General features: G+C 31.6%; 1 protein-coding gene across 2 annotated transcripts in view; it reads right to left on the bottom strand.

Moving 5' to 3' along the window:
- Nucleotides 1-17,802, bottom strand: part of LOC129974815 (retinaldehyde-binding protein 1-like) — a 44,155-nt gene that overhangs the window by 2,210 nt on the left and 24,143 nt on the right. For both annotated transcript variants that reach the window (XM_056087575.1, XM_056087574.1), the window contains exons 3-5: nt 15,763-16,008; nt 7,329-7,522; nt 1,999-2,109 (exon numbers count right to left, since the gene is read on the bottom strand). In XM_056087575.1, coding sequence (XP_055943550.1) covers nt 1,999-2,109; nt 7,329-7,522; nt 15,763-16,008 — 551 coding nt within the window. The remainder of the gene's footprint in view (nt 1-1,998; nt 2,110-7,328; nt 7,523-15,762; nt 16,009-17,802) is intronic.

Genomic DNA, 17,802 nt, shown 5'->3' with positions numbered 1-17,802 from the left:
TTTATTTTGTATCGGTCTATAAATATACTTTAAAAATAGGAAAAATTTTACGCCTTTATTTAAATTATGAAAATTTTAGATAGTCCTTTGTTCTGAGGAATCATATTCTGCAAAATATGTTGACACTCCAGCTTTTAAATAAATAAGTAAGCATTCCTATCTTCTGCGATCAAATATCATAGTTTAAATATTAGAAATTTAGAACAATTTACATTTTTATTATCTTAGGCCTATCACTCTTGCGAAATTCCTGGAGATGATTGGATATTATATTTTAGACTGTCAATGAAATGGTCTAATCTGCCTTTTTTTCTAGAATAGTAATATTCAAAATTTCAAAAAAAAAAATCAATCATTTTTAAGGATTGATTTAGTTGATTGGAGTACAACTCTTTTTATTTAAAATATTAACGTTTCAAGCATATAAAATTCAAGCATATTTCAAGCATTGTTAAATATGATTAACAGAGCAAAGGATCTATGAAAAAAATATGAAATTCCCTATTCATCAGAGAATTTATTGGCACAACTTATTTAAAATAGAATTATTTACTTCATTTAGCTCATTTTGTAAGCAGATGCTAATTTGTACTGAATGTTTACAAATTAGCTATCAGTTGGGCCCTGATTAGAGTGGATATCTTGTATAAAACCATGTTTGCCTTAAATAAAAACTTTTTTTTACTTACATAAAATATAGATAAGGTAAAGGGTCACAGAAAAAGGTTTCTTTGCATTTACTTAATAGAAATGTGATATTTCATATTTATTTCGTTTTATACATACATGTGCTAAAAATTACATTTTCATATGTTTATTTTGCAATAATAGTTGACTTATTTTTTTTATTTGAGCTTTTGTTAACGTGTTTGCAACAAGTGATAAAGTTTGTACATGATCTTGCTCGTATAGATTAAACTTTATTTTTATTTTGGGAGAAATAAATAATTGAAAAATATGGTTAAAATATTTTTAAAAAAATAGTGAAGAATGTAGACTTAATGTATAAGTTAAAACATTGATATTATTAAAAAGATAAATTTTTGAACTTTAACATAAACATTATTTTTGTGCGATAATATTTGCGAAAGTTATCGCGAAGTAGCACCGAAATTTCACTTAATTTTTAATTGATTAAAATTCTAATTAAAATATTTAAGAAGTCGCTTCGAGGTGTATATTTACCCCCTCTATAGTATACATGTGCCAAATTCAGTAGCTATAGGTGAAACCATCTGACCTCTAGAACGCCACCAAGAACTGTGGTTGAGTCCTACGGTCATCACCGGCCACAGTACAACCCTTCCCTAAGGAAGTACTTGTCGTCATCGATGGGAGGAGCCAGACACCCACCTTTTCGGGTACCCATAAGGGTGGTGAGGACCAACCAGCATACCGGAAGCTTCTCATCCTCAATGACGAGGTGCCCCCGGTAGGTTAAAGATAATTAATCTAAATAGCACAAATAATTTCTATTTATAAACGCTAATGATGTCTGATGTTTTTCGCTATATAAAGCAAACCGCAATGTTTCCAGATTCGCAACAAGTACTTGCTGAAAAATTAGGTGCACCTTATTTCTTTATTTGCGCGCTCGCACACACACACGCGCGCGAGCAAACAAACATTCTTTTGGATTATCAGTATAGATTTCTCGAAATTAACACTTTCAACGCTAACGACAAGATATCTCGTTTTTCAGAAACTTTCATTGATATTTGATATTTGTTTTTATCTGATTCATCTTTAGCGATGAATGTGTTAAGATTAAAAAAAATATTTTTAATGGTACTAATTTAATTTCAACTTTTACAATTCAATTGGAAGTATCTAAAAGACGAGATATCTCGTCGGTAGCGTCGAAAGAAGCTAAAAGCAGCTTGTGGAGCTTAAAATTTTGCTACACATACACGCACACACCTACTCGTACGCACACAGAAAGAGAGAGAAATAATTGAACTATTCTGTATTAAGTCCTTTTTTCATACTTATACTCACTCTTTGCTTTATCTTCTTTGGAAAGAGGAGTTTTGCGATAGACCAAAAAAGCGTTAAGACCATAGATCCATTGATGAAGTGGATTTCTCTATATCGTCCTGGAACACAATTCTATAAATAATAAATATTTTAGTTTGAAGTTAAACAATTAAAAAAATCATATTAGTTCGAGATTATTTTATCGCCAGTTCTCTCCCCTGAAATATTTTTCCTATATAACAAATCTTCTTTATCCAAGACATTCATCTGAGCACTCTAAATGAACATCTATTTTCTTATCTAGAGCCAAAGTTAATTTTAAGAATAAATAAGTAAAATTCTTCCCAATAGGATTAAAAATATCAAAATTAAAATGAATGTTAAATAAAATTTTATTTCTTTCTCTTATTTTTTTTACAGAAATTATTAAAAAAATCGATAGAAAAATCATTTACAAAACCCTTTATATATAAAAATCAAAAAAATTTTTAAAATATGATAAAAAAACAACAACAAAAAGTCCATTTGCTTTTAATACTTCAAAAACAAATCATAAAGAAATTTCAAAATGAGGATGCTTTGATGTTGGTTATAAGTAACGATGCTTATATGAAATATGCTGATATAAAAACTGTTAACGAATATGAGAATATACAGGCTGGTTCCAAATTCATGGTGGAGGAGAGATAGAGAATAAGGATTCACATAGGAAACCAGGTTTCAAACTATTTGTTTAGTCATAAATACAGGGTGACTCAAAATTCAACTGTGTTTCTAATTTCTACACTAGTGATGATATTTTAATGAAATTTTCAATAGCGGTATATATATTTCAAAAGTAATTTATTGTAGAAGATTATATGGATGCAAATGACGCAAATAAGAAGTAAACGAATGACAAAGCGTTTAATGACGATGTCGTTGACAAGTGTCGTGTTTACGAAACCTACTCAAAACTGCATCCCCAAAAGCTATAAATACTTGACAGCGTCGATGGAGTAACTGGCATACACTGCCAAAGATGTCAGGTATTTCACACACTTAAAAAGCTTTGGTAGTTCGACAAACGAGACTCTCAGCTGATTCAACATTAGACATCATCTCATGCACTAGATTTTTGAGATGTGCCCTTAAAAAGTAAGCGAGGCAGTATAAGTCAGGAGATCGGAGTGGCCAAAAGACTCGTTCACCATACTCAATTCATCGCTCCTTCAAACTCTCTATTCTTTTCCCTTTTCATTCAAAGACAACATTGTCTTTCTTTTCATCTCTTATTTCCTGTGCTTGCTTTACCGCGTCATTTGCGTCCATACATTCCAATTACAATAAAGAGTTGTTTTACATAAATGTACCACTATTGAAAATTTCATTAAACTATTTTCATTTGTATAGAAGGTAAAAATCTTGCTTCAGTTGCATTGAGGCACCCAATATTTATGACTAAAGAAATGGATTTCCTATGTACTTGGGTTTCCTATGTAAATAATATTCATATATTTGTGCTTTACCTTCCCTCTAAGTTTGTACCATAAATTATAAATCACATGATCAAAGCCTGTGCACTGTGGCGAGAACACAGGCTCAGATGGCCAAGAAATTGGATATCTCTTGGAGTCGAAGAACTTACAAAAATTGCAGTGATTAAATCTTCTGTTTGGGACATTTTGTCAAAGATTTTATTTATAGCTCTCTCCTAATGTAAAAATTTAACGCTCATTGAATTTATTTTACGAATTTTTAATTTTATTGATTCACTACTTAATATGTAATATAAAATGTAATGTTTTTTCTATTCTTTTTCTGTACTAATTGTGTTTTCTCTAGAGAGTTCTTTATTTTTTGCAAGGGTCCAATGTCATCAAGTGTAATTGTTCCTTCATGATAGTTGGGGTTGCCTTTCGGTGGCCCCATCAAGTTTCCCGTAAGGGCTCTGACTAGGTCGGAGTATCGCATAGTATAGTGTATATTTACCAAATAGACAGAGCAAAAAAGAAAAAAAATTGTATGTGTTCTTCCATGTCTACGGTTTGTGATCCGTTTGACACGGAAGTATCTTCCTCAAATGAGGCAATTAATGAATTTAATATGTATGCTATTACTATTCGTCTCTTTACAGAGTAAAAATGTAAACAAATTCTTCTTAGATCTGATAGTTGTTTTTATTCATTGTAACTGTAAGCTTTTGATTGCATCTGGAGAGCGAACATATATTGTAATATTAATTTTGATTTCATCTTAAACTGTTTCTGAGTAATTTGTGTCTATTGCGTCATCACTTGACTGTTTGTTTATTAGTAATAGACTGATATTCCTGTTGACTGCAATCAATGATGGCGCGTGCGTTTTAGCCATAGGATCTGCAATGTACAATTCTATTTTGCCCAACGATCCATTTCGGTGAAACGTTTCTTTTGACTTTGATTCAATAATTTAATGATTAATTAGTATATTTTCAATTTGATACTGATGACTTTTAATAACGGAAATTCAAGCAAAGACAATTGTTTATTATATTTAATTTCAAATGTTTTTTTAACCCTAAAATATTTTATAAATTATTTTTCCTACAATCCTTATTTTCTTTTGCACAGATTTACACAATTGCAATTGAACGGTAGAAAAAAAAAACATGAAAAGTAGGGTTAAATGAAATACATTTGTAAGGAAATTATTATGATATTTATCTACGAAATAATAATGATACCGACAAACGAATTAAAAAGTAAATAAAAAGTGATTTTTGTTTTATACAATTTTTATTTATTAGTATATTTCTCATTTTTTAGATTTATTTTCACATTGTGAGTTAGAGATGAATTTCTCCCCAAAAGAAAATCGTTAAAAACACCATTTCTAACATCTCTCAAATGGCACTATTTTACTATTCTGCTTGCCTTTAAACACTTTTTCACAAATCATTCCGTCTTATTACTACGCATGCGTAGCAAATGAAAATTAGAACTGAGCGAAACATCATCCCTCCTGGATGTATTTTTTCCCTTTATGTGAAACAAAGAAGGCATATCACTTTTTGTGGTTTCCCATCAGGATAAAAAATTCTTAAAATGAAATTAAGGGAGATTATTTATGGATTTTAGTAATATGTAGAAATTGCAATAAATTAAATTTATCCGTAAGATATTAGAGGCGGGAATGTTGCAGCGATACAACATCCACAGATAGGCGACCTTGATAATTACTGATGTTGTAAAAAATTAAGTACTACTAACTCACTTTAACTCGCATATTTATTCTTCGATATCATAGATTGCCAGAGCATTTTTTGAAACTTTATTAAAAGAATTTATCTACATAAAAGTTAATTTTATCCGCAATTATTTCTTAGGAACTGTTTATAAATGAAGAATCAAAAGTAGATTTTTAACATTCTACCTATTTTCAAAAAAGTTTTTTCAGTTCGATACATTTCTCACCATTCATATTTTAAATGCGATACAACAATTTGTTTACGCTCTATATCTTTTAATTTCTTCAAAGTCCATTTTGCAATATTTTACAAAAGAATTAAGAATTATTATTCTTGACTGTTGTCAAACACATGGCTATTAAAAATAACATATTATTTTGTTATTATATAAAGAGATTATCGTTGTAATTTTACTGCACTTTTGTAAGAAAATGCTAATCTTAATTTTAAATCACTTCCAACTCACACAAAATGCTACATATATTCAAATTTGTATGACACAGTTCTGAAATTGTATAAAATGGATGCATTCCAGTTTACTGCAGTATAAGGATTTTCAACTGATAAAAGAGAGATGTAGATATTAAAATATCTGCATGTTAGATTCTTAAAATATATCAATAACTTATTGGGCTTTGAAATTATAAATACAGAAATTTTGCTAAGATGTATGTAGAAAAAATATTGGAACTCTCATATATTTTCAAATAAGTATGAAACTTAAAACATCTATTCTGGAATGATTTTGTCCGCGTGCTTGCCAACCAAACAAGTGGCAAAAGCATACCTGGAATGGTAAGACTATCAGCTAGAAATTTAATTATTTTTTTTGATCCTATAAATATAATACTTTTCTTAGAAAAATTTGGACATTTTTTTATTCACAAAAATTAATTTTTATGACATTTTATTAATAATTTTTTTTGTTTAGTTACCATTTTAATAATAATTTAAACACAATATTTAAAAATAATTTTTAATTTTAACCCTAACAGCGAGTAAATGCAATGAAAATGTGTGGCGAAATGCTGTAAAACAAGCGTTATAAATAAAATTATATTCAATAATTGCCATAAAAGAGACCGGCAAAAGAACGAAGCAATTAAGTGAAACCCATTGCGATGATCGAGAGCATCAGGCAGCAGTTTCATTCAAAAAGCGCATATTCGTTTCTTTAAATCCAGGAATCGGACAAATAGGTGTGCAACTTCACAGCTCATTAGAGATGATCAAATGGGCATTTGAAATGAACACTTCTACCCAACAGTGTGTGTAAGGGAACATTGGATGTCAATCTATACTTTTCCAAATTTGTGGTTAAATAGTCTGGCCTGTTGAACATTAACACAGTCATCCGTCTTTAGAATGAATAGTGACAGTTGTTTTATTCTGTTCCTTTGTTTGATTAAGTTTCTTTTAAAGCAACACTAATGCTATTTGGAGACGGATCTCGTCATTTTGAGCCTCGGTCAGATGACGACGACAACTGAGCTGGCATTCCCACTCCAATCTTCCATAAGAGGAAGGATATTGGAATTTGAAGCATACGATGCAAAAAAATCTCGCAACCTATTTAAAATGCCGCAACTCCCTATTTGCACAACAAGGTAACTCTTCCAATTGAAGGTTGACGCTACATTTATTTCTTAGATTGTAATAAGTGGGATTCGTATTAAAATAACTCGAATCAAAACCTTTATAAAAATAAATGTGTATATATATATATATATATTCTGGTTGATTTAAATTTTCAGATTATTTTTTACCACAATTTTCTAGATGTATAAAACTTCTGAAAGATTCAAATTGAGCTCTTAATTGATTCATTTTTAAATTTAAAATATCTCTATATTCTTTGCTTTGAAATCAGCTTTTTCATAGCACTCCCATATTTTTATTTCCATATATCCACATAGTTAGTTTAGTCTAATTATATTAACGTCCGGTTTTAAAGCAACACTAGGATTATTTTAACCTCGTAACGGGTCTCGTCATTTTGAACCGCGATCAGATGACGAGGACGACACCTGAGCGGACCACCCCCTCTTCAAGCTTCCATACCATACCCACAGATAAGTCCAAATGACTGAAGACTTCTAGAGTTTAATAATTATATTTATGATAAGATGAAGAGATGCCTTGCCATGCCCAAGTGATATTCGAGGTAGATATTCTGGGGAGTGCAGCACTTCAGATGCTTCATATTAGTGTCCTTGTAATCTTGAATGATCTTGAATCCATTGATTTGCGTCACTGGATCCCTGAGTGTTTGCAAGATCACAAAAATGAACATTCTTTTGAAATGTTCTAACGGAAACTCTTCTGGGTCCCATTTACCTACAGTAAGACAGACAAATTCAAAATTTAGTGAGATAAATTTTATTTAATTATTGAAATTATATTTAAAATAATTAATTTATGATTTTAATAGTTTACATGGAAAACAAAATCTTATTTGCTGATTTCATTCCAAGATCATTCTGTGGTTGATTAAACCAGAAGATGAGAAATGAAATGATTCGACCCTGCATACTGTAACCGTGATTGTCGAATGATCAGTGAGGGATTGGTAAGGTTACCAGCTTGTCTGATGGTAAATGGGCCAATTGCATTGAAGACAAAATGGCCATTCAAGATGCGTGTGTTGGATTAAGATTTTTCCCAGATCTAAGTATTAGAAATTAATATTGCAGCAGAGCGGACCTTGGTGAAAAGACACAAAATCAGACTCTTCACATGCAATTTGTCTTCAACACTAGAGGGTGCTGCAATCTTCCATGGGTGCTGCAGTGAATCCAAAGGCAACAGTACTTCTTTATTTGGCGTTGAATTTTATATATTAAAGGATGTTGGAATGTTTTTTCTTGCAAAGGGGGCGATGGCCCAGAGGAGACTAGAAATATCTGTTCTACATATATTGTGGGGGATTTATGCAGCGAATATTGCAAAACATTAAAAACACACACGGAGACATTGCAGTAAATGATTAACTAAGATCATGAAGGAATGTTTGGAATAATATCCGAAGGACCTTCAATCATATAGAATATATGTGGTGTAAAACGTCTCAGCAGCTGGCGCATGCGCAGCTTATAACGGCAGATTATATTTTAATTTTGAAGGGGGTTTGAGAAGGAGAAAATGAGAAATAAGATCTAACATATATAATAAAAAGATTCTTCAGTCAAATCCAAATTTGTTTTAGACATAGCTGTTAAAGTTTTAAATTCAAAATATGTACCGAAATACATTTTTCAAAGACAGGAAATAATTTGAAAAATCATTTTCATGAGATGGTTTTCGAATGCCGTCAAGTACCCAACACCTTATTGCTATATCTAAACACATTTTTAAACTTCATATTCGTGAGAAATGAATAAATTTTGGATGCATTCTTCTCCATATTATTAAAAGATTATATCCCCAATAACTACAATAACCAATTAATAATAATAACTTTTAATTATCCCGATCGGAGACAAAGGATCTTTTCATATTTATTTATATTTGATTTAAATAATAGTTCTAATGATGTTTAAGATACTTTGGCTTGTTCCTCAACTCAAAACTTTCGATTTTCGGTTTCAGTGAATTCTAATAAAATCTATGTATTAAAAATATCGAAAAAAGAAAAAAAAAATCGAAATCTATTTTTGAGATATATTTACTTAAATTTAAAAAAAATTTTATCATGTACCCTCAATTTTAAAATTTCTGATTCCGTTTCTTCAAACTCAGTTATTTTATATTTTTTTTCATGTAATTCAGTTTGTGTTCGTTTGTGATTTGTACATTATATTATAATATGACTTGTTTGATCGATTTTTGTTTGAATTTCTTTATTTAGTGAGCTGCAGATAATACAGATATTTATTTTTGGATTGTTGATATGTTGCAATATGAAGAGCTGTTTAAAAGGTTAAAGAAAATCACAGAGAGTTTGACTAAAATTTCTCAAAATGAAGATTCATCAATAACTTTTTACAGCATCAGCAATTAAAAATTATTCTTACCCTTTTTTTACTTAGGATAATATATAAAGAACAAAATATAAGTTAGATTGAATTCATATTATTGGTGCTTATTTTTTTATATCGTCTTATTAATTAATATACTTGATGCCAATCGAAATAAACATAATTGTATGCTTTTTTTTAATAAAAGATTAACAAGTTACCACCACAAAACATTCGGTAAAACTTTTCTTATTTTTTGGTTTTATAGTGAGCAAAATTTTAAGAAATTATAAAAAGATAAAAACTACAGATGTCACATTAAAACAGTTGTTATTCGGCATATGTGCAAACATAATTTGAAAGACTAAAAATATATGAAACAATAGTGATATCATCACCAGCAAACATCCTTTTTAAACTTATGTCATATTTTCATGTGAAAAATGCTGGCAAAAAAAATCAATGATTTCATATTGCAGAAATTATATTTACACATTCCGGTTTCAATTTATATATTTTCAGAAAAATTCTATCTCTTCGTTATAAAGATTGGAAAATAGCATAGTCAGTGTAGGTAGATCGTCACTGTTTCTTGGCAAATAATATTTTCAGACCCAGTCCACCACTGGCTGTAAGTGAATCCGATGCAATGATGAATTACATTTTACATTTTCTGACTCGTTTAATTATTATTTAATGATCATAATATTTGAATTCTTTTCTTGATATAGATAAGTTTTAACAAGAAATTCGTAATTAAAAAAATCGACATTTTTTAAATTAAAAATTAAATTTTACATAAATTTTCTTAGTTATATTTTTTACAGTCTTTCATCGCTTTTAAAAATGTATGCCACAGAGATTAAAGAATAAAAAAAATTTAAAATGTGAGAATAAAATGACTACACGTAATAGTTATTATACTTTTGTATATTTATTTATAAAATTACAGCAATTCGGTAGAGCATTTTTTAAAACTGATTTTTATTCACTATTAATTATTGTTCATTATTTTCAAAACGCAAGCTCACGAAAAAAAATTTTGTCTTGGAAAAATGTTTAAAATACCCCTTCTAATATCGATAGTATTGAATTTCTAAAAGTTATCTTTTATTTCTCTGGAATCATACAGAGCAACTAGCTCACTTTATCAGTGCATGACAGCAATATTGGAGAGAATATTGTTGAATATTTATCTATATGATTCTACTACCTATCTATTATCCATATGAAATTGTCAAAAGTATAATGTATTTTCTCTTTTACGGCGTTTCTGGTGAGCGTAAAAAGCTCTAAAAGGAATTAACTAGCCAGTTTAAGAATTTTCATTTATTTAAATATTGTAAATTACGCATATATTTGACTGCATTTATAAAAGAGAGTTGTATTTAAAGGAATGTTTGCTGATTATAAGAGTTCTTAGTCATAATAACTCTCTCCACCAGATCGCGGCACCCTTTCGTTTGCACCGAAACAATCTTTATCATATATTAGCTTCCGAAAAAAAATAGTTGCATTATAGCAGCCAAGAGCAAATGATGATATTTGAGCATTCATTCGAATCGTGTTATCCTCTGACCTTAAAAAATATTAAATAGTACGATCAAATTCTTACATGTATGGGCATGGGCATGTTTCACACCAAACATGCTGCCAAAATTAAGACAACATTACATTGATGTTGTGAAGATGCTGAAAAATGAAGTCCCAGCTCAGTATTTTTAATGATGCATTCTTTCCAGATATCTCTAACAGTCAATGTGCAATACCAAAACAGTCTCGTAACGATGATAAATGTCACAGGGACATAATATCCCCTTTCATTCTTTGCCATCGTACAGCATGTGTAAATGCCACAGTTTGACACTGTATATTCTCATTCAACCCTATTAAACGATATTTGGTATCATAAAATATTGAATTTAAGCTGTATCTTCATTATAGACCAGATGTAACTCTGTGTGATTTTTTTCGTTCCCTCTTTTGAAATTGCGAAATCTACACATGTGAATGAGGAGTTCGAGATTTGCAAAACAACGATATCTGGGGAAACTCTACCAAATTTATTTTAACTTGTCACCGTGACAAGAAATAACATCAATATTGCGAAACTAATAAATGACAATGCATGACAGCAATAGATCGCAAGTTTTAAATGGACTTTATTTATCTCATTATGCATAAACAAAAATATTTTGAAGACTGACCATTTGTGAAATCTACACGTGTGAATGAATGGGCGCATAATGAGACGAATATTTCTGACTTATTAGATTAACAATATTTTATGAGATAAAAACTCAGAGATATGATGTGATTTTATTCTACTAATGTTCTGTTTGAAAGTAAGACTGAAAATGATTTTGAAACGAAACTTGTGGTTTTGAACCGTGGTGGAAGGAGTTATGTTGAAGCCCCGTTTAAAAGTAAAATTAAAGGGATTTTGGACGAGATTCATAACTAACCCTTAACTGGGGAGTTGCGGTATCTCAGACCTCTAAGGATGGACTATCTTACTTCTAGCTCAATCCAATGGATTGACGCTGCAGCTTCTTGTTTTGTGACTTTTACTACATGTGCACTTTTGCAATAGGTTTCAGCGGAAGCTTTTGTAAATATTTCGGCTATTTCTTTACGCGATGTCTGTGAGAAGGCACTTTCCTTTGAGTGGTCCAGTATTATGTGAAGCTTAGCAGATAGCTGCAAAACTCGATCCTCGAAATATCCTCCAACCTGCTGTTTCTTAGTTCTGAAGCAGATCTCCAGAAACTTTTAAATGAAGCAGAAAGTGATTTTAATGATGATGATAATTGTACAGAAGATTTTTTAGATAAAAGTTCGCATTCAATTGATTCTGATATGTATTTTCAAATATAATTCATTTTTCTAGTATTAGTGCACTAATTTCTAAAATATATAAATAAATAAAATTTCTAAAATATATAAATAAATAAAGGTAATTATCCACTGAATTTATAGGCTGATTTTTATACTAGTATTCAACCCAGCGTTTCTCAACCTTTCAGTATTTGTGGCCCAGTTTTCAATAATAATTTTCTTCGCGCCCCTCGCTTACTTTTGTTTTAGTTTTTAGTTTAGTTATATTAATGTCCCGTTTGAAGCAACACAAGGGCTATTTTGAGATGGACCCCCTCACTTACATTAAAATGTATACAACAGTAATGTATATTTAGTATTTTGGATTCTGTTTTTAAATTATTTTTAACTAACTGCCAAAACAACAGTAAAAGCGAGCCAATGTTGGCGAGAAACCACGTCTTGCATTTTGGCAGTTGTTGTTGTTGTTGCTGCTAATCTCCCTGGTCTGACTAAGTCAGACCAAATCCAAAAATCCGTTGACAAGAAGAAAGTCAAAAACGAAAAAGGGAGAAGAATAAATTTCTCCCCAATGAAGTCCTAAACAGTCTAGAATATGTTCAGCAGAGGCCTGATGCTGGCAGCATTTTGGGCAAAGAGAGTAAACTTTTTCACCCTGAGAAAAGAAAAGACATTTAAGGTGGCCACTGCCAAGGCGTGACAGGCAAGTGTTGGTTTTTCTATCACAAGGAAGAATTAAGAACTTCTGCTAAAATCTGCAGGCTACGGAGCTAAGACAGTCTTTTACCTACTGGTGCTCCAGTATTTTGACTCACAGAAGCTGCACTTCCCTCCCCATGAATCGGTTGAAAAAGCCGGCGGTAAACAGATGAAGCGAATGAAAGTGGAGAAAATTTCAATATTATATTTGAAATGAAAGCCAAACAGGGAGATAACGTTAAAAGAACATGGAAGCAAAAAAAAAAATCGTTAATGAAAGTTAACCTAGACGGGGTGAATTAAATTTAGAAACTCGGAATACATTTTTTCGAATAATAAACGAAATAAAATAGAAGCATACCTAAACAAAAGTGAAAAAAATAAGCAATGTTTGTGGAAAGGAATCCACACGACCTATGCCGTCTCGAGCATGCGTGGAGCAAATGTTTTCTCATAGGAAGAAGGAAAATGTTCGATAACGCCAGTTTCAATTCCAGCCAGTCTCATTCGAGTCTATCCTTTTATCGCTATCGAATCTATAGTGAATGTGTATGTTATATATGTTTTCATGTTAATTGCAATTCACCATATTAAATATGCACGGCAGTAGATTCATGCAGACTCATAGATAAATTTTTAACCGGAAGTAAGCAAGCATTAGACGATAGTCAAGCATCAACAAGTACACAGGCGAGCGTGGTTCCGAAAATAAAATCAAGAAAATATTCTCAAGAATACTTAAATTTTGGGTTTACCAATGCTGAAGTAAATGAAGAAGAAAGGCCCCTGTGTATCAATTGCTCAAAATGTTGGCCGCAGACAACATGAAACCTAATAAACTTAAACGACATTTGGAAACGCTTCATAGTGAGTACGTCAACAAACCCAGAGAATTCTTCGAATTAAAATTAAAATCATATAAAAAAGCAAAAATCATTTTTAAAGAAACTTTGTCTGTGCATAAAAAAGCTTTAATTGCATCTTACAAAGTTCATATAAAAAAGTCAGATGTAAAAAACTCACACCATTGGTGAAGAGCTTATTTTACCAAAAGCAATTGAGATTGTAGAAACTATGTTTAGAGATAATTTTTCAAAACAATTGCAGTCCATACCTCTTTGAAATGATACTGTTGCCTGTCGAATTGGCGATATAGCCGAAGATGTACAATGCCAGCTTTTCTCGAAGTTGCGTGACACAGAGAAGGTTTGGCTTCGAAAGCAATGAGTCCTGGTCTGAATACTGTGTTAACTACGGTTGTAACCGTAGTAAATTATATAAAAACGAGACCTTTGAAATCGAGAATCTTTTCCGCACTTTGTAAAGACATGGGTTTCAGTACACTCAGCATCACTATTTTATTGCGAGGCAAGATGGTCATCAAGTGGGAAATTTTTTCGACGTGTTTATGAATAAAGAGAAGAAACCGCCAATTTCCTAGCAGAAGAAAACAGACCGGAGGCCCAGAATTTTCTCGACGGTTTATTTGTGATGAAATTAAGGCACTTGGTCGACATATTCGAGAAATTAAATAACTTGAATCTTTAACTCCAAGGAGCAAATACACACACATATGTTGGATACGAGTGATAAAGTTAATGCTTTTTGTAGAAAATTGGAATTTTGTAGCAGAAATTTAAAGCAAAAAAACCTAACAATGTTTGCAAATGTGGATGATTGTACTAAAACTTACAAGGCTGAAGACGAACATGTAAAAGTTGTTTTGTAACCATTGAAAATCTTTTAGCCATGCTGGTAAAGAATTTTAAAAAGTATTTTCTTGCTGACGACAAACTGATATCAAGTTACGAGTATGTTAGGGATCCACTTCATAAGATTCCCGAAGGACTTCCAATTGATGAGGAAGAAAAATTCATAGACTTTACGATAAGTGGCGAAACTAAAAGACAGTTTAGTAATAAATCGCTATTGGAATTTTGGGCAGGAGTAAGGATGATTTTTCTGCACTAAAAAGAAGGACATTTCACATTCTATTACCATTTTCAACATCCAGCTTTTGTGAAACTGGGTTTTCTGCTGTGGCTTCTTTGAAGACAAAATATAGAAACAGAACTGAGAGTGGCTATTTTTAATATTAAGCCTTCTTCCAAAAAACTTTGCTTTGCAAGACAGGCCCAAGAAAGTCACTAATAATTATTAAATTTGCTTTTAATTTAGTATGTTTTGATTAAATAAGTTTTGATTTAGTAAGTTGTTTTACTTTAATAAGTTATTAAATATGTTGAAATGTATTTTGTTTTCTATGTGTATGCGTGCTTTCCTTTCAGTCAGTTAATCAGTTTTTTAAAATAATAATTTTTCTTGGATATTCTCGCGGCCCCCCTCTAGTGTGCTCGCGCCCCCCTAGGGGGGCGCGCCCCACAGGTTGAGAATCGCTGATTTAACCCGTATATTTAATATGCCTCCAAAAACCTTGCGAAGAATATTTACAAGTTTCTGAGTAGAAATAATGCCGATAAAAAAAAGGATGAATTTTATCCATTGCCGATTTTTTTATTTTTCATACAATTGTTGAATTTCCCATTATATTGTTTTCTAGATACCTTTGTATACTAGAAAAATAAATATGATTTAAATGGTAAAAAGTAACATGTTTTTTCAAGAATATTATTTGTTGTAGTATGTAGTTTGTGAAAAAAATGTATGTTCAAATGCAATTACTTTTTTTCAATAATGATATATTTTGAAAAATTTCTAAAACTTATTTATATATATATATCTGCAGAATATATTGGCTGATTTTCATACTAATACTTTCATTACAAAATTTAATTTGAGTGTAAGGAAATGGTGGTCTCATAGACCGCACCTCCCAAGTTAATGGTTAACTGGAAAACCTTGAATTATGGTAAAATGATGAGAATTATCCTAGCCTAACTTTTGCACCCCATGGGAGAAGGGACCCTGGCCCACGATGTAGGATTTGATGCGTACTAGGCTCATTCACAAGCGAGGACTTTGGAAAAGTTTGGTTTCGAACCTACAATCCTTGAGAATAAGACCTCTCCACTAGGTCATTGCACTCTAAAAGTCGCCTGAAAAAAATAATTGAAATATACTTACCTACTTCTATTAAAATTACTGAACACCCATCAGAAGTTCTTTTTGGAAGTATAGAAAAACACTGAGTTGAGGGACTGGAATGAAAGAAGCCATCTTCAATGCTTTGGAATAAATGGCTGTAATTTCTTCGAAATTTGATTAAATTTCGAAGATGTGTCAGAGCCCTCGAAGAGTCGTGTTTCGCATGTCTTAAAAAGAGCCACAAGAAGTCATCCTCAAAATCTATGCCTGCGAAGGTTTTATCAGCTGCACAGAAAAAAAAAAGTGGAAAACTTCAATATATAAAATTTTGTTTTTTAAGATTCATTATGATATTAAAAAGTACACAGAGTTTCTTTAAAATTTTCCGATTCAGAAAAGCGTAACATTTTGTGTATGATTTACTGTGTCTTCACCAGGATAACACTTCCCGTCAAATGTCTATGTTTACGACGGTCGCTAAAGAAACAGGTGACTGTAGGAGGAGTTCATTTCGTGCAGGTAGAAGTTCATTCAAATTTCTTAAATTGGCACGTTTAGCTCCAAATAGACGATATTTTGTATTATTATATTTAATTTTTGAAAACAACTTCAAAAAACGATTCATTCAATTCAAAATTATTTGAATACTCGGTATCTTAAAAATAGCTGATATTTCTGCCATATGTATACAAAGAACAAAGCAATGAATCGTCCTCATTTCATTATTATTAAATTTATGTAAATAATTAATATCAAATTCTCTGGAGCAAAAGCGAGGTGATTTTTCCAATTTAACATGAAAACAATAGTGAGATGTTTTCAATAGGCACAATATTTCTGAAACATACTTTACTTCAAAAAGTTTATACGTAAAAGTATTCTGCATTTCAAAATAATTCAAGTGTTCGTTCAGGTGCTAGAGATTTTAAAGTGTCCCGTTTCTTAAATTGAAAGAGCATTTAAAAAAATGTCAAAATTTGAGACAAGAAAATAAATTAAATAATGAAATGCAGTTAATATTAACCAAAGAAAATATTAATAAAATATAAAAGAAGCAAGCTAAGCGAATATAAAGACGCGTGCCACTGTGGCTAAAGCGAGAAGACGAATTATTAACAATTTTTTTTATCACTTCAAATGAACTCCTAGAAGAAAAAAAAAGAACACTTCAGATTTCTGCTCAATTCCTCCTATTCGAAATGTATCGTCTCTACAGAAACTTGTTTCTGTAACGCCCGCCGTAAACATAGACATATGGCTGGAAGTGCTCTCGTGGTGGACACACAGTACTATACCAATGGGTGTGGTCTTTCCACAACTTTCTCGCATGCTGTTTAATAAAGGTGTTATAATCCCTATCGCCACAAAACATGTGGACCTTGGGTAAAGGCTGAATAGTCTGCTACAATCCATCTAATAAGTCTCGAATGCGCAGAAATAAGACTATGCATGCATTGAGAGAGTGGAAAATAGCAATTTCCTTTCTCGACGGGACAAGTATTTGCTATTGTACACTTTCTGGGCGCGTTTTTCTGTACAGAGTGGATGGATTGTAGCTGGCTGAATGTAAAACCTACTTAAGGCAGAGAAGGTCTGGCATACCATTGGCGTACATTAGATAAGAAATATTAACCATTGGCATGAATTTAGCATTTTTATTGCATCTGTCGTATTCTTGGACAGTGTTCCGGCGATCAATCCCTGGTAGACGGTTAAAAATTTACAAATATCGAATTTGTGATTTAGGTCTGTTTTTCTCAATCCATTGAAATAAAAATTTGACACAAAACTCTGCTTCTAATCACAAAATCCCATACTTCTTTCATCCATTTTTGAATGATCGCGTTTACATGTTTCTAAAAGTACAGGCCGACATACAATACCTTGTTCCCTTTTTGAATGTAGCTCAAAATCTGACAGTCTGATTTTGACTACAGATGTTCATTCTTTATACCGAATTTTGTTCATCTAGCTCTCTTTGTAGTGATCGAGTTCGCTTGCATTCGAGCAGGCGGGCAGACAGACTTCCTCTGAAGGGTCTTTACTCAACATTTGATAAAAATCTTCGAATTGCATCGC

This window comes from Argiope bruennichi, chromosome 7 (genome assembly GCF_947563725.1).
Source record: "Argiope bruennichi chromosome 7, qqArgBrue1.1, whole genome shotgun sequence".
In the NCBI taxonomy this organism is placed as follows: domain Eukaryota; kingdom Metazoa; phylum Arthropoda; class Arachnida; order Araneae; family Araneidae; genus Argiope; species Argiope bruennichi.
The sequence above is the reverse complement of the archived record's forward strand: the minus strand, read 5'-3'. Positions and strand labels throughout refer to the sequence as shown.